Consider the following 23,106-nt stretch of genomic DNA (forward strand, 5'->3'; position numbering starts at 1 on the left):
ACCTTTCACTCCTATTTAACCATGTAAGATGTTTAAAATGAGTACAACTAACATACCACGGAATTCACCATCTTAAAATGGTTCCATAGTTTCTAGTATATTTATAAGTTATGTAATCGTCACCATCTAATTTGAGAAAATTTTCACCCATTAGCAGTCATCCTCTGTTTCCCCCTCCTCCCTATTCCCTAGCAACCACTAATCTACTTTTCTACATCCTGTCTCTATATTGCCTTTCCTGTACTTTTTTGTATAAATGGAATCATACAATATGTCTGGCTCCATTCACTTGGCATAATGTTTTCGAGTTTCATCCATGTTGTGTTGTGTTTTAGTATTTTATATTCCTTGTGTGGCAGAATGATATTCCATTTGATAGTTACCCTGCATTTTGTTTATCCATTCTTCTATGAATATTTGAGTTGTTTCCACTTTTTGGTTATGAATAATGCTGTTAAGAGCATTCATGTATATACTTTTGTGTGGACAAATGTTTTAAAATTCTCTTGAATATATGCCAAGAAGTGGAATTACTAGGTGTTATGGTATCTCCATGTTTTTCTCTTTGAAGAACTGATAATTTGTGTCTCATAATCATATACATATGAATAATAATCATATATATATGAATGATAGTCATATATGTGAGTAATAATCATATGTAAGTGTGTATATATGTGTGTGTATGTGTATATATATAGAGAGAGTGAGGGAAGGGGGAGAGGCCACTTACCCACAAAAGGAAGACATCAAAAATCATATCACTCAGAAGTAGTACAATCTATAGAGTTGAATTGATTATTTACATTTACCTCTTATCCACCAAAATGATAGTAAAATATTTCCTTTTAAGATATAGTCCCAATGGACAAAGAAGAAAGAAAACAGTAACAAATTATTTTGAAGCTGAAAAGCAGATGGGCAACGGTAACTGATTTACATCAGAACAAAGAAAAGTTAAGACCTCAGCCAGAAATGCGGAAGCCCAGCATAAACCTGCCTGGCATCATGGAACACCAGAAATGTTCAGATGTTAGAGATGCCGGAATATTACTCAGCCTTAAAAAGGAAGGGAATTCTGGGCCTCCCTGGTGGCGCAGCAGTTGAGCGCTGGGCTGCGAAGCTGCCCGCAGCCTCTGCAGCACCAGTTCAATCTCCGGCCGCTGGGCGAGGGTCCCACATGGCGCAACAGACCACTCCTGCCATGCCCACTGCTCCCCTCAGCAGTGTATTTCATCAGTCTGCCTGTTCTGCTCCCTGCTCTGGCTCTGGTGAATTCTCTCACCCTCCCGCGCTTCTGACTGCACCTAGTGCTTGTATAAATAAATAAATATATCTAAAAAAAAAAAGTTTTGAAAAAAAAAAGGAAGGGAATTCTGACACCTGACAACTTGGATAAACCTTGAGGACGTTATGCTAAATGAAATAAGCCCATTAAAAAGGGCAAATACTGTATGAGTCCACTCAAATGAGGTAACTAGAGTCAAAGTTATAAAGACAGAAAATAGAGGGGTAGTTGCCACTGACTAGGGGGAGAAGGGAATGGGGAATGGGAAGATGTTTGATTGGTAGTTTCAGCTTTGCAAGATGAAGAAGAGCTCTTGAAATTGGTTGCAAAACCATATAAATGTACTTGACACTACTGAACTGGACCCTTTTTTATTTTGTGCATACAAGAACTGGGGTACAGTCCAGAGGTGGGGGGGGCAGTGAGAGGATTCACTAGAGACAGAGTGAGGAACAGAGCAGGAGGATCAACAGAAATACACTGCTGAGGGGAGCAGCGGGAGAGACAGGAGAGGTCTGCTGCACTATGTGGGCAGCTCCCTGGCTAGGGTTTGAACTTATGCTGCAGAGGATGCAGACAGCTTCATAGTGCTGTGCTTAACCCCTTGCGCCACCAGAGAGGCCCTGGACTCTTTTTTTTATTTTTTATTTATTTATTTATTTTTATATATAGAGGCATGCTTTATTTATTTATTTTGTTTGTTTGTTTGTTTTGTTTATACATGCGCTGGGTACAGTCAGAAGCGCAGGAGGGTGAGAGAATTCACCAGAGCCAGAGCGGGGAGCAGAGCAGGCAGAAGGACCGAAGTACACTGCTGAGGGGAGCAGCGGGCGGCAGGAGAGGTCTGTGCCCCATGTGGGACCCTCCTCCAGTGGTCGGGGAGCAGCTGGGGATCGAACCGGCGCTGCAGAGGCCGCGGGCAGCTTCGCAATCCAGCGTTCAACCGCCGCGCCACCGGGGAGGCCCTGGACTCTTTTTTTTAATGCATACAAGAACTGGGGTGTAGGCCAAAGGTGCGGGGACGGGGGTGGTAAGAGGATTCACCAGAGATAGAGTGGGGAGCAGAGCAGGCAGAGCTACAGAAATACACTGCTGAGGGGAGCAGCGGGTGAGACAGGAGAGGTCCACTGTGCCATGTGGGTCAGCTCCCTGTCCAGGGATCGAACTCATTCTGCAGTGGCTGGTGATAGCTTGATAACGCTGAAATTTTAACCCCTTGCACCACCAGGGAGGCCCTGAACTGTATCCTTAAGTATGGTTATGACAATAAATTTTATGTTAAGTATATTTTACCACAATTAAAGTTGATAAAAGTAATATACTCTCAGCTCCCCTTCTCTATTCTGAACACAATGACAATTCCTTCCCCAGTCCAGGTGGAAGATGTGATGTTGTTTTTCTGGAGAAGTTAAACAGGAGGCACTCCTGGCCTGGGGACATGACACAGCTGAGGGCAGGATGCTGATGGACAAGCACGACCCCTAGGCAGCCCCTCCTTACATTTACCTTTTTAAGTGTTGGAAGCCACGGCTATGACTTCCTCTTCCCCCAACCCCTCTGACTTTGATGACTGGTAGAACCCCCTATAGAGTGACTGACTGGATCAAGAGAAAGATCTCAGATACTGACACATAAATAGAGAGCTAGAGATCACATCAGCCTTACTTGGCATAAAAGACAGACACCAAAGCAATAAGGAGAAAAAAAATGACCTTGGAAGAAGCAAGAGCAAGCAATACAAATAATATTGTTAGTTGTTGGATAGATAAGATTAGCTATTTCATCCTTGAAGCAAGTACAAAAGACCATTAAAAAAGGAATATTCAGAGAACAGAAAAGGATCTTAAAAATGACAAATATTGTATTAAAAATGAAAAACTCAGTAGAAGGGTTGGAAAGTAAAGATCGAAGAAACACTTCCTGCGTAGTAGACACATGGCAAAGATACAAAAAATAAGGAAAAAAATTAAAAAGAGGAAATATAAAAGAAAACTCAAGGAAAAAATAAAGAGATTGATCCATATCAAAACACAGAAGTTTCATAAAGAGAAAACCAGAAGGGAAGAAGTTATCAAAGAAATAGCTCTAGAAAAATTGCCAGAACTGAAGAAACAACATGTAGGTGGAGAAGCCCCGTTAGTATTCAATACAAAGAATTAAAATAAACTCAAATGAAGACAAATAATATTGAAATTTTGGAACACAGAGCCAAAGCAAAGATTCTATAAGGTTATAGAGTGAAATAATGGGATTAGTATGACCTCAGGCTTCTCAACAACACTATTTAAAACTAGAATGTAGTAAGGCAATGCCTTTAAGATTCTGAGTAAGTATACATATATCAAATCATTATGTTGTACAACTAAAACTAACATAGTGTTATGTGTCAATTTTCTTTAAAAAGCAAACCTTCCAGGGCTTCCCTGGTGGCGCAAGGAGTTAAGCACCGTGCTATGAAGCAATCTGCAGCCTCTGCAACACCAGTTTGATCCCCGCCCAGGGAGAAACCCACATGGCGCAGCAGACCTCTCCTGACTCACCCGCTGCTCCCCTCAGCAGTATATTTCAGTCTGCTTGTTCTGTTCCCCACTCTGTCTCTGGTAAATCCTCTCGCCCCCTGCATCTCTGGCCTGTACCCCAGTTCTTGTATGCATAAATAAATAAATCTTTTTTAAAAAAGCAAGCCTTCCACAGAGAATATCAGTATTAATACACTTTTTTTTAAAAAAACTAAAATTTTGAGTATAAAATTTAAAAATTTCTGAAGAAAGAGTACTGAAACCTCTAATTCTGTAGCTAACTTAACTATGAAGAAGCAATCCCAGAAAGAGGACCTGGGAGCAGGGGAGAGCTAACTGTGTCCAGATGTCCTATGCAAGCTGCTTGGAGCCTAAGAGGTGGATGAGGGGTATGGGACAGACAGCCCCAAGAAGAGTTAGACTGATCTGGGGACCCCACCCCAGATTTGGGATATGAATTTGTAGTAAGTACCTGGAAAACTAGACAAGCAAAAACTTGAGACAATTAACTCTAGGGCAAGACAACTTTAAGAAAAAATAAAATCATAGTATAATAATATTCATATCATCATCATCATCATAACAGCAAATCCTGCTCTGGACAAAAATTAAGCTATAAACTTTTTTTTAGGAAGGATGGGGAGGGAAGAGTTGTGTGTGGGGATGGAGGTGTAAGGATTAAATCTTTGTTTCCAGTGTTAGGAATCACATCTAAAAGTGACAACCACTCTGGTCCTTGCTTCCAAGATGACCAGGAGAAGAAGGAATAATGGTCTTGCCAAAGAGAGTGCACCACGCGCAGCCTACTGATTGCAACAATTATACCCCATGTGTGTCCAAGGTCAGGGCTATTAAGAAGTGGGTCTCTGAAAACTCAGTGGAGGTCACAGCCCCCAGGGATACAGCCCAGGCAAGCTTCTTTGATGCTGCCTTGCCTCCCTTGCTGCACGTGAAGTTCCAGGACTGCACGAGTCTGCCAGACAGTCAGGACTGGTTCATGGGGAGCCTGGGAAGACAACACCCCCACCCCAACTTAGGCCTGTGAGAGCTGCCCACACCTCCAAAATCCAGGTAAAGGAGCTCAGTCCTTAAGGACGGAAGAAAATTTGTCCTCTGTGGGAAAAATATAATGGAAATTATACTTGAGGAAAACCTGAAAACAAAATCAAGAACTAGGTACACAAGCATGTTATTTACAACAGGGAGGTGCATACCAAAATAAATGGCTGAAAGACTTGAGAATGTGGAAGCTGAGAAATGGGTGAGAGTGTAATGAGGTGGTTTTGCTTTTCTTCAGGATTAATATTTGACCTTTTAAATGACATACACATGATAAAAATAAAAACAGTGAAATAAAAGGCCAGTGGTGGAAGCAATAAAGTGGAAGAGAGATTTAGGTGGAGTGGTAGAACATTGTGTTCCTTTGCATTTTAAATTAGGGGCAGGGCATAGCAAACTATTTAATATATGCAATGAATAATAAAAGATATACTTAGGATTTATATGGGACCATTATACAGCAAGATGGGGATAGATGATGAGAGAGACTGTGTGGTGGAGAATAAAGAAAGGAAGGGGAAAGTGAGTGAGAAAAACCAATGCTTAGGTACAGAGTCATCCCCAAATGCATGTACACGAAGAGAGAAACTTAATAAATAGGGAGATATCCACAGCCATACTACTGGAGTCTGCACACCTGTGTGTGCACACACAACCAAGCACAGACGGGAGTCTAGTCTTCATAGCTGGCATCCTGAGCTCTGTTAAATAGCACCGAATGAGCTTATTACCACAAAACATCCCTCCCACCACCATGGAATTAACCATCCTCTACTCTTTTTTTTTTAAAGATTTATTTATTTATACAAGTACTGGGGTACAGGCCAGAGGCGCAGAAGGGTGAGAGAATGAGAGAATTCACCAGAGAGAGAAGGTTGCAGAACAGGCAGAAGGACCAAAATACAATGTTGAGGAGAGCAGAGGGCGCAACAGGAGAGGTTTGCCAAGCCATGTGGGATTCTTGCCAGCTGGGATCGAACCCGCACTGCAGAGGCTGCGGACAGCTTCACAGCACTGTGCTCAACCCGCTGTGCCACTGGGAAGGCCCACGTCCTCTACTCTTTAAATTCAGCTGAAATCTCCCCTCTTCCTGGAAACCTTTCAGGCCAGACCAATCTGAATTAATTGCTCTCTCTCCTCAAATTCTGGAAAAATAGTATGTGTCTTAACCACTCATTTGGAGAGACAGGTGCCCCAGGAAGGTATTCTGGAAGTGAACGGCCCTCCTCAGGTCTGTTTTGCTGCCAGAGGCCCTCCCCACCCCCACGAATGAGTGTGCCTCTGTAAGCAGTTCCTTACACCCTGTCTTCATTCTCTTACCTTAGGTCCTGCTGGGTGGGAAAGGGAAAAAGAAAAACAAAAGAGATGAGGGGGAATTTCCCCCATGGACTTTTTCATTCACCCAGCTTAGCTTCAAAGTGGGAGGGAATTTTTTAGATTTCCATATCTCTAGGTAGATCAACCATGACAGTTTTATGATCCAAATGCAAGGAAACATTCTATGTTCCTAAATGAACGAAGTGACTACAGATCTGAGTGGGCAGGGAAATAAATAATACATACATTAAAAATTTTCCCTCCAGTCCCTAATTTTTCCAGGTTTTTCCCTCATTATCTGAAATTTCTGGAATGTGCACATCTCACCGGCCCACCCATCCTGGGCCTTAAGGCAAGAATGGGAAACACAATCAGCTCAAGGTCACCACTTGGTGAGTGGAAAATTTTTTAAAGGGTGGTGACACCATCTCTGGTACTTCTAGCCTGAGGTTTCTGGTTCCCAGCCATTTCTGGTGGCAAAATATTACTCTGGTTTGGTGGCAGAGGCCAACAGGGGATCTGGCTGAGAGACTAGCCGACAGGCTCCTTACTCTATCCTGGGGGCAGTTTGGAGGTAGCCCTCAGAATGGGCTAGCACTCTGAAGGTGCACACATACTGTGAAGGTATGAACAGCAAGCACCCAGAGGCCTAAACTCTTGGTACCTGCAGACTGTAGAGCCTCTTGAGGAAGCTACCAAGCACATGCAACGAGGATGACATTCCATGTGACTATGGGTCCAGGCTATTCCACAAGTCAGATTTACGGGAACAAAAGAAGCAAAGATAGGGCCTCCCCGGTGGCACAGCGGCTGAGCGCTGGGTTGCGAGGCTGCCCACTGCCTCTGCAGCGCCAGTTCGATCCCCGGCTGCTCCCCGGGCACCAGAGGAGGGTCCCACATGGTGCGCAGACCTCTCCTGCCGCCCGCTGCTCCCCTCAGCAGTGTACTTCGGTCCTTCTGCCTGCTCTGCTTCCCGTTCTGGCTCTGGTGAATTCTCTCCCCTCCGCGCTTCTGACTGTACCCAGTGCTTGTATAAATAAATAAAAATAAATATTAAAAAAAAAGAAGAAGCAAAGATAATATGTCAAATTTAAAGAGAAAATGCATGGTTCTGGATAGAATCTCAGTCTGAAATTCGTATGTTGAAGTCTTAACCACCAATGTGATGTTGTTTGGAAGCAGGACATTTGGGAAGTGATTAGATTTAGATGAAGTCTTGAAGGTGGGTTCCCCATGGTGGGATTAGTGTCATCTTAAGAAGAGGAAGAAAGATCAGAGCTTTCTTTCTCTGCTACTCAAGGATAAATCCTGGTAGTCATCTGCAAAACAGGAAGAGGGTTCTCACTAGGAACCCAAATCAATCAACATTATGATCTTGGACTTTCTAGCCTCTCAGAAGAACTGTGAAAAGTAGATTCTCTTATTAAAGTCATCCAGGGCCTCCCCAGTGGCGCAGCGGTTGAGCGCTGGGTTGCGAGGCTGCCCGCGGCCTCTGCGGCACCGGTTCGATCACCGGCTGCTCCCCGGCCACCGATGGAGGGTCCCACATGGCGCGCAGACCTCTCCTGCCGCCCGCTGCTCCCCTCAGCAGTGTACTTCGGTCCTTCTGCCTGCTCTGCTTCCCGCTCTGGCTCTGGTGAATTCTCTCACCCTCCCGCGCTTCTGACTGTACCCAGTGCATGTATAAACAAATAAATAAATAAACAAAACATGCCTCTATAAAAAAAAAAAATTCGTTTAAAAAATAAATAAATAAATAAAGTCATCCAGTCTATGGCATTTTGTTATGGCAGCCCAAGCTGCCTAAGACACCAGAACACATAGGGACACAATAAGGGAAATGCATGTATGGCCAGGGTATTCCATAAGATTGAAATCTATTGCTCATGGCAAAGTGGAGACCATTAACTAAGAAAAGCAACTTTCAAAGCAGCCTGTGCTATTTTGATCTTGTTTCGTTAAAAAACATAAATATGCAGAGAAAAAGTCCTGTGATGGTATTCAAGTGAGGTTAGCTGGTGATGGAACACAGTATTTTATTTAATCCTTGCTTTTTAGTATTTGTTAACCTTCTACAGTGGATCTATACTGCTTTGTAAAAAGAAAAGAGAATTTTTTAATTGGAGAGAAAGTTTGTGCTGGAGGGGCTTCCTAGGTCATTTGTTTCCAAGACTCATTTTTTTCAAAGAAGGAAAAATTTTGACTCATCATATGGACTTAAAAAAAGCATTTTATTGTGGAAAATTTCAAAAAGACCCAAGTGCAGACAAAACATCCAGCTTCTACTATTATGAACTTTCGGTCATTCTTGTTTCATTCCACCACTCCACCCTGTCCCTGCACATTTTCTACTTCCCTTTGCATTTTATTTTGAAGCAAATCCCAGACCTCATATACTTTATCCATTAATATTTCATTCATATCTCTTTAAGGAATCTTAAAAATACATAACCATGATACATTATCATGCCTAAGAAATTAATCATTCTCTAATACCACCAAATATCCAGTCAGTGGTCATATTCCCAGTTGTCTCATAAATTTAAAAAATGAGTCTTTTTTAAAGTTTGTTTGATTGAATTAGGATACAGGCAAGGCCCATAGATGGTAAAGGACAATATGTCTTTTTCAGTTTCTTTCACTCTACAGGTTCCCTCGCCAACTCTTTCTTTTCCCAGGTCATATATTTGTTGAAGAATCCAAGTTGTCTGCGTTGCAGCATTTTCCACAATCATGATTTTGTTGCCTGCAAACCTGGGGTATTCAATGCCACCCCCTCACCCTTGTATTTTCTGTAAATGGTAGTGGCTTCTAGAGGTTTGATCCTATTAGAAGGTTTGACTTTGGTCAGGGAGGCAGGAACCCTTCCCAGGTGTTCTTTCATCAGGAAGCACACAATGCTCGGTTGTCTTTTGTGATGTGATACTGATGTTGAAAGTCAACAGCTGGGGGCCTCCCTGGTGGCCCAAGGGGTTAAGCACTGCACTATGAAGCAATCAGCAGCCAAGGGGTTAAGCACTGCACTATGAAGCAATCAGCAGCCTCTGCAGCATGAGTTCCATCCCCAGCCAGCCAGGGAGCAACCCACATGGCGAGGCAGACCTCTCCTGTCTCAGCCGCTGCTCCTCTCAGCAGTGTATTTCAGTCAATCTGCCTGTTCTGTTCCCCACTCTGTCTCTGGTGGATACTCTTACCCCCCGCACCTCTGGCCTGGCCTGCACCCCTGTTCTTATATGCATAAATAAATCTTTTTTAAAAAAGAAGTCAATAGCTGGATCCATTACTTGACAGATATATTCCAAATCTAAAATTCTGTCTTCACTTATTAGCCAGAATAGTTCTATAAAAAGAAATTTTTATTTTAACTTTCAAATCTTTTTCTTTCTTTAAAGATTTATTTATTTTAATACAAGATCTAGGGCATAGGCCAGAGGTGTAGGAGGGTGAGGAGATTCACCAGAGACAGAGCGGGGAGCAGAACAGGCAGACAGACCGAAATACACTGCTGAGGGGAGCAGCGGGCGTGACAGGAGAGGTCTGCCACGTCATGTGGGAATCTCCCTGGCCGGCCAGGAATTGAACCTGCACTGCAGAGGCTGCGGACAGCTTCACAGCGCTGCGCTCAACCCACTGCGCCACCAGGGAGGCCCTAAAAAGAAACTTTTTAAATCAACATTTGATCAAGGCAAATGCATGCTTGATTCTTTCCCCTTATTTACCGGTTTTCCAAGTTGAATTAATTCTCTAGCATCTTCCAAAAACTGAGATTTTTTTTTTTTTTTTTTTGGTCATTATGAACTCCTGAGCTTCACCACTTTTGTCTTTCACCCCAGTGCAGCTTTCACCCTTCTTGATGCTCAAGTGATCTCATCCTGGGGCCAGGGAGGGTCTCTTTAAATTTGTTTCTGAGTCTTATTGACTCGACCCCAATAATTATTACTATCAATTAGTAATGGATAGAAATCTTTCTTCAGAGTTGAAATATGATCTCAATAGGCAAAATAGGTCATGAAAAATAAGACAGAGTATTACTTCTGAGGTTTTTTTCTTTTCTCTCCCTTTGGTTCAAATGTACTATCACTCAATTGCTGTCTCCCTATTATTTTGAAAGCTCCAGGGCCCTCTGCCTCTGGTTGTGTTACCTCTGAATTCTCTGCTTTGTACAGGGTTTCAAAAGATAGAAAGTCCGTGTTAGAAGCATGATAGTGATCCCTGGAGGGGACTACGCTGAATTTTACTGGTGTCAGGAAGGCAGAGCTGGGCCCAAAGTGATTTCCCAGAGGGTGTTCTTCTCTCCATCCTTTGTGTACGGTTTGTAGTTCCAGGACAGTCCAAGTTCGCTAAGTTTAGAACTCTTCACAGACCTCTGATCTTGGCCAGCAGAAGAGCTGTGTGGCTCTGGCTCATAGCACCCTCCAACACCTGCCTTTAGATGAAGCCTATCTGCTGACTGCGTCTACCTCTGCCTCTCTATTGAGGTTCTAGTCTTTTTTTCATCTCTACCTTTACTCTCTCTCTTTAACCTCAAAGGAGACTTTGTGCTGTCTTATTCAATCTCCTCCCTCAAGCCTCTAATTAGCCCCATTTTATAGATAAGAAAGACACAGAACTTGGCTTTAAGTGCCAGTCCAGGACTTGAATACACACACACCAGCTCCACCAGTGCCCAACAATCTGTGCCTTCTTGTCCCTGTCCCTTGTTTTCATCTTCCTTGAACACTTAACTATTATTTTTCTTTTTAAAAATCACATAAAAATAAAATTCTTCTAATTTCAGAATGAAGACATATACATAAATATTTAAGCAATATAAAAAAATTTAAATTGTCTCCTCTCTTCTCAGACCTCAAAATAATTATCATCAAACTATTTAGTGGATTTCCTTCCAAGTTACAAGTTTTTTCTAAAAATGGGCTTTTTCCATATGTACTTCTCTGCACATTGCTTTATTCATTTATTTACTGTGAACAGTTTCTTGTGTTTAGAACATCTATTCTGCATTCCACTTAACAGCTTCAGTTTTCCATTATTATCATAAATTCTTTAGTAGGTGCCATCCTGATGAATTTTGGGGTTGTTTCCAACTTTTCATTATGTCAAACAATACCGCAATTAGCACCTTTGTGCATTTAGCTTTGCACGCTTGTGTAACTATTTCCGTAGGATAAATTCCTGGAAATGGAATTTCTGAGTCAAACTATGCACATTTAAATTTTTAATAAGTATTATTAAACTGACCTCACGAAAGACTGGATTTACATTTACACAGTAAGTGTCTTTTCTGTGCTTGTCAGGCTGCTGTTACGATTTTTTTTAAGTTTTGTCCAATTGAGTAAAAGTATTTTATTCTTGCATTGTTATGCACCACTTATTGTTAAGGTTGAATGTGCTTACAGGTCATTTCTGTCCCTTTGGTGAACTATCCACTCATGGCTTTTGTTCATATTTATTTGGGTTTTTTCATTTTCTTATCAACTCATAAATCTTACATGTTTTAGCAATCATTTTCATTGTGTTAGAAATATTTTCCTGGTTTAATATTTGTAGTTTGATTTTGATATATCACTCTAATTGTGAATGTGATCAAACTTCAAAGTCTTATGGTTTGTTTCTGGTTTTCATTTTGCTTTATTTTATTTTATTTTTTAAAGATTTTATTTTTTTTTATTATTTATACAAGCACTGGGTACAGTCAGAAGCGAGGGAGGGTGAGAGAATTCACCAGAGCCAGAGCGAGGAGCAGAGCGGGCAGAAGGACCGAAGTACACTGCTGAGGGGAGCAGCGGGCGGCAGGAGAGGTCTGCGCGCCATTGGGACCCTTCTCCGGTGGCCGGGGTGCAGCCAGGGATGGACCAGGTGCTGCAGAGGCTGTGGGCAGCTTCGCAACCCAGTGTCAACTGCTGCGCCACCGGGGAGGCCCTTCATGTCATTTTAAAATGACCTGCTCCATCTCAAGGTTATAAGAATGTTCACCCACTTTTCCTTTTTCATTTTTTTTTTGCTTTTACATTTAAATCTTTTAGTAAGATGAGTGAAATAAAAATCTAGCCTCCCATATTCTTCTTTGATTGACTAATCATTCAAGAAAGAATTATTGAATAATTTTCCCCTGAGCAGTACCATACCAACTGTATCACATATGCGCTAAATTCTCATGTGCATTTGGGGCTATTTCTTGACTCTGTTCTGATGGATTATGCCAGTCTTGTGCCAACCCCAGTTCACCGTGCTTTTATTTCAACTTAATATTTGGTAGGGCATGTCTCCCCATTACTCATCTGTTTCTAAATGCTCTGTTTTTTCTCATTCTCATTCTGGATGAAATGTTGAATTATTTTGTCAAAGTTCCCAAGCCCCTTCTTGGAAGGTGGAGACTGCATTGTATTTATGGATTTAGGGGAAACTAACATCTTTTATATATGATCTTACCTAAGAATACATTAGCACTGTTTAAGTAACTCAAAGGAATTTAGTTATATTGATTGCTCAAATATAGGTCCTATAATTTCTTGCTATTTCCTGGTTTTTATTGCTATTATTAATGAATGAAATATCTACATCCATTTAATTTTCTAGCTAATTATTAAAAAGTCATTGAAAATGTTTACATTTTTGACTACATGAATGGGCCTTGAGGGCATGATGCTAAGTGAATTAGACAAAGAAAGACAAATACTGGGCCTCCCCGGTGGCGCAGTGGTTGAGCGCTGGGTTGTGAAGCTGCCTGCGGCCTCTGCAGCAACGGTTCAATACCCAGCTGCTCCCCGGCCACTGGAGGAGGGTCCCGCATGGTGCGCAGGCCTCTCCTGCTGCCCGCTGCTCCCCTCAGCAGTGTACTTCGGTCCTTCTGCCTGCTCTGCTCCCTGCTCTGGCTCTGGTGAATTCTCTCACCCTCCCGTGCTTCTGACTGTACCCAGTGCTTGTATAAACAAAACAAATAAAGTCAATCATTCAATCTACAAAAAAAAAAAAAAAAGAAAGACAAATACTGTATGATCTCACTTATATGTGGGTTCTAAAAAATGAAACAAACACTACATTCATAGACACAGAGAACAGAGTGGTGGTTGCCAGAGTGGCGGGGGAAGGTGGGGAAGACATGAAGTAGTGAAGGGGGTCTAGAGGCACAAATTCCCAAAAAATGAATAAGTTCTGGGGATGAAATTTACGCATGGTTACTAGTACTGTATTGTATATCTGACAGTTGCTAAGAGTAGATCTTAAAAGTTCTCACTACAAGGAAAAAAATACATAACTATGTGTGGTGATGGATGTTAATTAGACTGACAGTGGTGATCATTTCACGATACAAACACATCAAATCATCAAGTTGTACATCTAAAATTAATATTATATGTCAGTTATATCTCAATAAAATATAAAACATTTAAAAGCTAGTGCCTGTTCTTAACTCTTATCACTATCCATGCTCTTTCTTACAGAGCTAGCTTGGCCTTGAGTACATTTCTTGAGTACATGAACTCCAAATATCCACAGCCTTGCCATCTCTCCCAAACGATCATTATTTGAACTCTAACTCGGTATTTCCTAAATTCCAAAAAATGCATTCCACTGTCATAATTTTTCCATATTCCAAATACCACTTGTGCTATTATTTACTTAATATTTTTCTTTAAACCAACTCATTAAATATAAATGTAGTGAATCTTATGCAATAGCCATGAAATAACAAGTAGTCTGATGTGCTGGTTATAATTCTCTAATATGAATGAAAAGAAATTTAAACGATTCAATTTTTAAAAATGTTCTCATAACACTTCAAAACATCTCTGGTATCATCCACCACATTTTGGGGGAAACTTTTAACTGGTAACAAACCTCTCAACCTGAATATTCAGCATTGCTTCAAATTCAACAACACTCTGGGCCTCCCCGGTGGCTAGCAGCGGTTGAGCACTGGGTTGTGAAGCTGCTTGCAGCCTCTGCAGCGCCGGTTAAATCCCACCACCGGGCGAGGGTCCCACATGGCTCACAGACCTCTCCTGCTGCCCGCTGCTCCCCTCAGCAGTGTACTTTGTCAGTCTGCCTATTCTGCTCCCCATTCTGGCTCTGGTGAATTCTCTCACTGTACCAGTGCTTCTGACTGTACCCAGTGCTTGTATAAATAAATAAATAAATCTTTAAATTCAACACTCTTCCACTGTCCTTGTTCTAAGTGATCATTTTCCCCAACCCCATCAGTGCCAAAGGACTCCTTAGTCCCCATCCTGAGGATGTTTTCTTTCAGTTGCATTTTTTTTTTAGGCATGTATTATATTTATTTGTTTGTTTGTTTGTTTATACAAGCACTGGGTACAGTCAGAAGCACGGGAGGGTGAGAGAATTCACCAGAGCCAGAGCGGGAAGCAGAGCAGGCAGAAGGACCGAAGTACACTGCTGAGGGGAGCAGTGGGCGGCAGGAGAGGTCTGCGCGCCATGTGGGACCCTCCATCGGTGGCCGGGGAGCAGCCGGGGATTGAACCGACACCGCAGAGGCCGCGGGCAGCTTCGCAGCTTCGCAACCCAGCGCTCAACTGCTGGGCCACCGGGGAGGCCCTCTTTCAGTTGCATTTTGCAAACTGTCCCTTGCCCTCCATTCTCTCACTCTGTCTCTCTCTCTCCCTGGTGATCAGTATTTCCCAGCAGGGTTCCTTGCTGAGACCGAGGGCAGTCTCTTGCTCTGAGGCCCATCTTTCTGAGCAGCTTCACCACAGCTGACTCCTTATTGCCCTCTGCATTATTTAAACACATTTTGTGTTCCTTTACCCCATCCTCTACTGATCCAGACAACTGTATGTGATCTGCCCCATCCAAATCTTACCTGTCCTTTAGGCTCACTTGCAGACTAGGGCATCACTTCTTGGGTATTCCAGCCCTTCTCTTACTCCTGTAGTGCTGTCTAGTGTCTGTCTCACCTCCCTGAATAGACTATAAGCTGCTTGATGGCAGACTTCAAGTCTGAATATTTCTTCAGCCTGGGTGCATTGCCAAGCCATGCTCATTATTTGCTTGTTTTGAGTCAGAGCACGGTGGCATTCCCGAAGACTTACCTCCAGTGCCACCTTTCCCTGTTACTAGCCACAGACACTTAGCCCCCCCTGCACAACCTACACCCCCCACCAACCAAGGGCCAGAGGGGAAAGGAATGGAGTGAAATAGGCAGAGTCCACTGTGAAACAGAAGAAGCCAGTTCTAGGATTGTTAGTCTTTTAATATATTATTCTGAAAAGAAAGGAATTAAAAAAAAGTTCCTGACATCTTTTGATCTTTTTTTAATTTAAATAAATACCCTGACCACCCCCCACCCACTAAAATGTCCCTCCTTCCCCATCAGCCCACCCATCCCTGGTGCTAGACCCTCACCCCAGAGCTAAATAAGACCTGTTTCTGAGCAGGCCACTGCTCACTACCAAATTCAGGAGACTGGTAAGTACTGTAAATAGGTCTAAGGCCCTCCATTCACCTGAGCCCCTCCCTTCCCTGCTCCACTCCCCATTCCAGACCAATCCCTAGCTTTGAGGTGGGCGTGGATGGTGGGGCCTCGGGTATTGGGGAGAGTGCAAACTAGGTTCCCATTTAATTGCCCGCAATTCCCCACTCCCCGCTTAGAAGTAGGCAGAAGGGCCCAGAATTGCCCTCCAGACGAAAATAAATAACAAAATAAATCCCCCTCCCCATTCCCGTGTCTATAAAATAGCCCCTCTACAGCTCACACTCCAGCGCTACCCCTTCGCTTGACCCTCCCCCTTCTTCCACCCTAACCCTCTCCTCCTCCCCCATGCTGCTCACCTCCGGCTTGGCCTTTGCCCTTCCAAGAGGAAGGGTCAACCAGGCTCTGCGTGGAGAGCAGAGAAGGGCCTCACCTCCAACCACAAGCAAACCCTCCCCCTGCAAATGTCTGGGGGTGCTGCTGGTGCCCCAAACCCGATGGGCCTGGCAGACTCCTCGTCTCTGGGGTTAGGGTAGAGGGCAGGGGTTCTCCCTGGCTCTCTCCCGCCTGGTCCTTTCAAGTGTCCCTCTTTCAAGGCAAGTCTCCAGCCGGGCATGGCCCGCCCCGCTCCGCTCCCGTCCCGGCGCCCGGCCGGCCTCCCGCCCTCCTCAGATGGCAGTGTCCCAGAGGACGGTGTGCTGCCGGCGGCAGGGCGGGGTGCCGGACTTGCGGGGCTCGGGCCCTCGCCGCCAGCTGGGGAGGATGGGCATGCTCTCCTGCTTGCAGAGGCCCCGGTCGGGGCGGTGGCGCGCCTTGATCTCCTTGCACACGCAGCGCTTGCGCTCGATCACCTCCAGCAGCTTGCCATCGCGCTCGCGGGCCGGCTGGGGCGGCAGGGGCAGCGGTGGCGGCAGTGCAGGGTGGGTCTGTGCCCCTTCCTCCCGCCGCCGGCCCCCGACGGGGGAGAAAGGAATAAGGGGCGTCAAGGACCTCAGAATGACTGGGTACTTGGAGACCCACATTGTCAACCGGGGGAAAAAAGTTGTCTTGCCTAAGTCCTGTCCTCTTTACCTGGCTAGGAGGATGGGGGTAGGAAAAAGGGTGGGGAGAGTGGGATGGTGGCAGAAATCTAGCCCTTGTGTCCTTTGTCTGGCCCTGTGAGACTGAATCTGGTGCCAGTCTGAGCTGTGTCGCCCTGAAAGGGGACACCTTTAAAAAAAAAAAACTGTAGTAAAAAAAAAAATCTAAAAATTCCCAGTAGGCTGCATTTTTCTAACTGATCCCCCCCACCCCCCCAAGGGATACCATTTTCCAAACACACAAGGGTCCGTCATAGGCCGGTAGAGGCCCTGAGGGATCTCCAACAGACCTTGCTTGGCTGCCCACCTTCAGCAGCCCCTTCCCGCTCTTGTCTAGGTACTTGTTAATCTGCCCCAGGCCCCAGCCTGAGCCCTTGCCTTTTTTTCCATACCCAGTCTTCCCTACCTGCTCTTTCACAAATAAAAAGAAAACCCAGCATCACTGTCATTGTCCTCCTTACCTGGCTCGGGGTGTCCCTAGGCTGGCTGCAGGGCCGGGGTGTGTGGAGCGCGGCCTGCCGGACTCCAGAAGTGGAGGCTGAGCGCCCCAGGCGGTAGCCTCCAGTGAAGTCTGAAGTGGGAGAAGGAGAAAAGGAAGAAGCCATCAGGTTTCCCCCTGCCCCAGGACAGCCCCTTCCAGGCTACCCCCTTGTCTCATCAGAAGAATGGGGATGGAAGTGTGCAATGAGGATGTCCAGCCTGGGAGATGCCACCACCCGGACTGCCCCCTCTAAATACAGGTATCTTTGGGCAGGGTGTCACCTCCGTTGCGGTGGCAGGCAGGGAAGGTCTGGCAGGGTACAGGCAGTGCCGTGCGGCTCCCTCCTCGGTCCCCTCCGTGGTGGATCCTGGCCAGCAGGCCCTCAGCTCCCTGGCTCCTCACTGGGATCCCTGATGCCATGGGGCCCCTGTCCTCACGCTCCACTTTGCCTGGACCCTCGGCACTGCCGTTCCAGGCCCGGGCACCATCGTCGACTTCTGTTGGGGTGACAAAGAAAGCTCAGTGCCTGCAAATGGGGCTTGCTGTTCCTGCAGCTACACACACACTGTAGCATGGGTGGAGGAGAAGTGACTGCTTTTTGCAGGTCATGGCAGGGAAGGGGAGGACCCTATGACACAGTCCCTCAACACATACACACACAGGAAAGACCCCAGTGCTGCACCCACTGGTATAGCCCTGGGATGAAACACATAGATATTTGCTGCTTCCAAACCCCATCCCTGGTCAGAGGGATCTCTCCTACCCCAGTTTTATCTTCAGAACTCCTCCAACCCAGATAGGGCCAGAATGATCCCCACCTCCTGAAGCAGAGACTAGGGATGCTATTCCCTAAGAGGGGGAGAATCCCAAATTCTGAGCTAGAAAGTTGGGGAGGGGGCGGTAGGGGGAAGGGCTGCATGTGAACTAAGCTCATCTCTGAGAGTTGGCCTGGCAGAGCATTTCGTTGCCAGGCAACAGTAGAGGCCTCCCTCCTGTCTGGATGGGTTGCCATGGTAACAGCTGGGAGGCAGCTGTGTTTAGCTCCTAGTGTGCGCACACTCACACACACCCCTGCAGCCCAGGGAAGGGAGGGGCAGGGAGTAGAGCAGGACATGGCAAGAGGAGAGGTCTGCTCTTGGGGTCAGATTCTACCCCCTCCCGATTCCAGTTCTTCCTGCCCTTCCAGCACACACATGGGGACCAAACCCATTTGCTGCATGCCCCCTGTATTTTAGACTCCCAGAAAACTTCCCAGTTCAGAACAATGGGCTGTGGCTTCCAAATAACCCCTCCAGCACCTCCCCCAAGTCATCATGGACATTCCCACGTCCCTGCCTCCCACTCCCAACCCTTCACTCACTGTCCAGCTCCTTTGCCTTCCTCCCTCCGTACAGGACTTTCCTCTGCAGAGCCCAGCCTGCCCCAAATGCTGTGGCACCCATCTCCTCTTCTTCCTCTGGTGTCCCTGTACTGGTGATGACATGGGCGCAGGAGATGCTGGCAAAGGCACCCCCTTCAGTCCCTTGCTCCTGAAGCTGGATCTTGACCATGGGGGATGGGGCCCCCATTCCACAGCCCTTGTTCAGCACCCCCCCAGCCTTGAGGCTCTCATAGGCAGGGGGTCTCTTGAGCCCAGCTGCAGCAGCTGGGTATGTCCAGAGGGGGGTCAGGGGGCCTGTAGTTGGGTCCGGAAGGCTGTGGGGGGAGGCCAGGCAGCCTCGGTGGTGGAGGACTCCAGCTGCTGTGCCCACAACCCCGCTGTGGGGGCTGGATTTCCCAGGCGCAGGAGGCCTTGAGCTGGTGCACAGCATCCCATGGAGGACTGAGATCTCTTTCTCCGTCTTTGGCTCCCCAGCACCCAAGGGTGGACCAACTGGCAGGACGGAGTGAGTGGTCACCTTGACTGCTGAGTACACCATGGTGTAAGACACAGCCTTGTCCCTGGGGGGGCCGGGGAGCAAGGCGACTGGGGCAGGAGGGGCTGCCGGCGCCCCTGCCGCCTTGGGGCAGATCATGCTGTGGGAGTTGGGGAGTTCCCGCTCCCCCCGGGGCTGGCCAGAGCCCTGGGGTGGCAACGGTGTTGAGTGGCTCCGGGCCCGGCCCGAGGGTCCCAGCAGCAGCAGGTTGGCAGCAGGAGGCGGTGGGGGAGGCGTCTCCCGCTCCCGGACAGGCACTTGGGGAGCTGGGGTAGAGGAGCTGGTTGGCTCCTTGGAGTGACAGAGGACTGGTAACCTCGAAACCCCATCGCCAGGGGTTCGGGAAGCAGATTTGGCTTGGGGGAAGGCCAGGAGCGGAGGACGGTGCTGAAGGAGGTTGGGGAAGGGCGGGGGAATGTCACAAGGAGTGGTCTTGGTGGGCGTCCCGTCCCTCCGGCTGGGGAGGGCCGAAGCTGGCCGGCGGTGGGCATGGGGCTGAAGGGCGTGAGGCTGGTGTATGGAGGCTGCCGCCATCAGAGCTGGGACCCCGTTGGTCCGGCCTTCCCCGGTCTCCTCAGGCAGCGGGTACTTCATCTCCTCGTATATGGCCTCACTCTCTTCTGAGTCCGAGTCAGCGCCAGCTGGAGGGGTTGGGCCCCCACCCCCTAGAGGGGGCGCAGTGAGGGCCCCTCCACTTCGCCCTCCTCCCCTGAAGACATCGCCCACCATCTCAATGTACACGGGCTCTTCTTCCTGGGCACCCACCTCAGGGTCCCCAGCTACACAGGACCCCCTACTGAGGCGCTGAAGGGGCAGGTTACCCCCTCGAGGAGAGGGGGCTGAGGGGCAAGACTCATCGAAGGAGACAGAGAGCTGAGTGTTAGGGCTTCGTCTGGGCTTCTGTGGAGGAACCTTTCGGCTGGACTCACGGCCCTCTGGGGTTGGTTTCTGTGAGCCTGGGTTGGGTAGAAAAGGGAAAAATTAACTGGGTTCTTAGCTGGAGAAAGAAACAGGAAGACCCCCTTTGGTTTCTTGACCCATCTGCAAAGACATCTCTGCCTCTGTATTTTCCCCACACCCAGTTCTAGCAGGTTCCTTTTCTACCAATCAGCCCTCAGTCTCTCTAAAGAAGTCTCCAAAATCTGTGGTTCCCCACCTTTATGTGCCCCCGCGGTCACATCTTTCTCAAGAATGGGCTTTTCAGGGATCCCCTGTCCTTGAATGGTTCATCTCAGGTCCATCCAAAGAGGAAATCCCCCATTCTCTCTGAGAATGGAATCTTCCATTTCCTTGGTTCTTGCCTGAATGAACCCTCCAGGCAGACCTCCCCTGGCCAGAAATGGATCCTCCCAGCTCCCTGAGGAGGGGTAGGGAGTCTTACCTGCTTTCTTGCTGGGGGGTGTCTCTGCTCCTGACCCAGCCATGCTGAGCTTGGTGCTGGGGTGTCTCCGAGGCTTGGCTGGGGGTCTTCGGGTGCTGCTGTCCTCTGTGAGACCACCGCTGCCCACCCCAGGCCCACCCCCCACACTGTCCATGCTGCCCACTGAGTGGCAGGAGAGGGAGCGTGGGGCCATGGCACTGCGGCAGGGGTGGGGGGTGTGCTCCTGGGAGGCAGGCATTGTCATGAAGCCCATCCTGAGGGAGCGGCGCAGCGAGGCAATGTCCCTCACGCGGACCCCAGGCCCTGGGCCAGCCCCGGGCCCTGCCGGGCCTGTGGGAGACACCTCCTTACTGGAGCTGGAGAGAGAAGGCCAAGATGGAGCAGAGGTTAGGCCTCAAGTCCGGGTCTCCCCCTTGTCTACCCCCAAATGAGCTTGCAACCCAGTGGCCTCCCAGCGAGGAGAAAGGAGGAGGCGAGGGAGAACCTGAAGATCCAGGGCACAGAGGTAGAAGCTTCAGTCGGCACCTCTCGGCTTTAAAAACAGGCAAGACAATCAGGGACAGGGATGAGAGAAGGGGTGAGTATGTGTGCAGGGGCGTATCCCTGCACCTGGGAGATCACAGCCTGGACATACTGGGCGCACAGCACATGTGTAGACAGATTCACACATAGGTAGAAACGCAAACCCAGGGCGCACAACCCCACCTGGTACACAAGCCACCTGCCACCACAGCTCCGCTCCTGCTCACTGTCGTGCTGGCCCACACCTGGCCTCTGGCCTCCCCTCGTGGCCTGCGGCCTTCGCTCCCACACCACACTGCACCTCCTCTCCCAGACACAGGCTGTACCGCCGCATCGCCCTTCCCTGGCTGATCCTTTTTCCTCCTCTCTCTCTCTCTCTCTCTCTCTCTCTCTCTCTCTCTGCCTCCGAGCTGTCCTCTCTCCGTCACCCTCCCAGGCTCACCCCCATTCCCTTTCACTGTCCCTGAGCTTCCGTGTGAGTGAAGAGGGGGGTGGCTGGCAGGGAAGAGGGGAGAGCTGCTGTGGGGTGGGCTCTCATTAAGGCCCTGTCTACTAACCCTTCATTAGGGAGAGATCACTGCAGTGATAGCTCTGATTAATCTAATTAACAACAAGAATTAAACTCCACAGTAGCAAGGAGGGAGAAGGGAACTGGGAGGTGGCTCTGACTCAGGCTACGAGAGGCTATGCAGTCAATGGGAGTGAAAAGAAGGGAGAGGCCAGGTGCAGGCCTCTGGGAGGGCAGGGAGAGGGCAAGTAGGGAGGGGTCCCCAGCCACAGCGCTTCTGCAGCCTAGCCTACATATGCCCCAACACACACACATAACCCTGCCACTCAGCCACTCACCAACCCCAACAGAAGAAACTTGAAGAGGGCCAAATGGATCCTCTCTGGTGCCCCTCAAATGACCCCACCCCTGGACCATGAGGGCAGCAGAACCTCCCCTTCCAAGGTCAGGTGATAGGGGAAGCAGGAACCAGGAGCCACCCCCAAGTTGATGGAGAGACTCCAGGCCAGAGGTGAGTCTGGGAGGAGTGACTTGGGGCTCAGAGATGGAGAATTGCCAACAGGGTGCTCCTGAGCTAGAAGCCCCCCGAAAAGGCCAGGGCAGAGGCTGGATTCGGGAGCAGGGCGGGGACAGGGTGTGTGCTATTCCAGCAATTCTGTACTGAGATCAAAAAGGCTCATTGATGACCAGGCTTCTGGATCCAGGATGGGCAGGAGGGATGTGACCAAGCCAGGGGGGAGGCAGAGGCGGGACAGGTGATGGGGCAACCCAAGACCACAGCCTTACCTCCTCTTGGCCTCCTCCTCCTTGTGCTGCCTCCACTCCAGCTTGGTTTTCCGGTAGAGGAGGTTCATGTCGTGGGGCAGGAGGTGGGGGCTGGGGGGCTCTACTCAGCGCCACCAGGCCCGGGGGGCGGCCCTCCCTGGGTCCCGGATCCACTTGGTGGGGAAGGATGGGATGGGAAAAAAAGAAAGATGTGGGGTGGGTGGGGGCCAGGAATGAATGAGAGAGAGAGACAGACAGACAGACAGACAGAGAGAGAGGAGCAGAGATGTGACTTGGGTCCTCAGAGAGAGGAAAACAGATGGAGGAACAGAAAAACCCCACACTGCCTGTAGGACCCACAGACAGACAGCCATAGGTGGACATATGTACACAGAGTCACACACCCTGACAAAGGTGTTCAGAGCCACAAATACACACTTGGGAGAGATCATATCAACACAGATTCCCATCCTGTAAATACATCCGGACCCAGCACACAGACAGGCCCCACGAATCCAGTACTCACACAAACACACATCAGACACAAACCACCCGGCCGCAGACCCACAGCTACAAACAGAGGACCAGACACACAGACAGGCATAGGTAAACACAACCTAGGAAGAGGCAGGCACACACAGACATAAACACCCACCGACACACCCACAGCACACACAGACCTCCAGACACACACAAATCAGCTACACAGAACTGGACATACCTACAGACAAGGAGTTATGCCAGGGCCTACTTGCGTAGTGCATTGCACCCCACTGGGGAAGGGGGAGACAATCAGACTCCCACCCTCTCTTGGGCCCTGAGACTGGGATGGGGGGGGGGT

At 48.0% G+C, this 23,106-nt stretch overlaps 1 protein-coding gene across 2 annotated transcripts; it reads right to left on the bottom strand.

Moving 5' to 3' along the window:
• Nucleotides 1-16,281: 16,281 nt before the first annotated feature.
• On the bottom strand, nucleotides 16,282-22,354 carry NYAP1 (neuronal tyrosine phosphorylated phosphoinositide-3-kinase adaptor 1; the record flags this gene model as incomplete). 2 transcript variants are annotated; one of them, XM_084249744.1, is made up of 6 exons in its annotated part: nucleotides 16,282-16,539; nucleotides 17,154-17,263; nucleotides 17,455-17,667; nucleotides 18,534-20,045; nucleotides 20,471-20,826; nucleotides 22,287-22,354. In XM_084249744.1, 6 exons carry the CDS (start codon nucleotides 22,352-22,354, stop codon nucleotides 16,282-16,284), a joined length of 2,517 nt encoding a protein of 838 aa, XP_084105870.1. The 2 variants fall into 2 exon arrangements, with proteins under 2 accessions (XP_084105870.1, XP_084105869.1); XM_084249743.1 differs by having other exon boundaries at nucleotides 17,455-17,670.
• Between the last annotated feature and the right edge of the window lie 752 nt (nucleotides 22,355-23,106).

The sequence above is a fragment of the Talpa europaea genome (genome assembly GCF_964194135.1).
Source record: "Talpa europaea genome assembly, chromosome: 12".
NCBI classification, from domain to species: domain Eukaryota; kingdom Metazoa; phylum Chordata; class Mammalia; order Eulipotyphla; family Talpidae; genus Talpa; species Talpa europaea.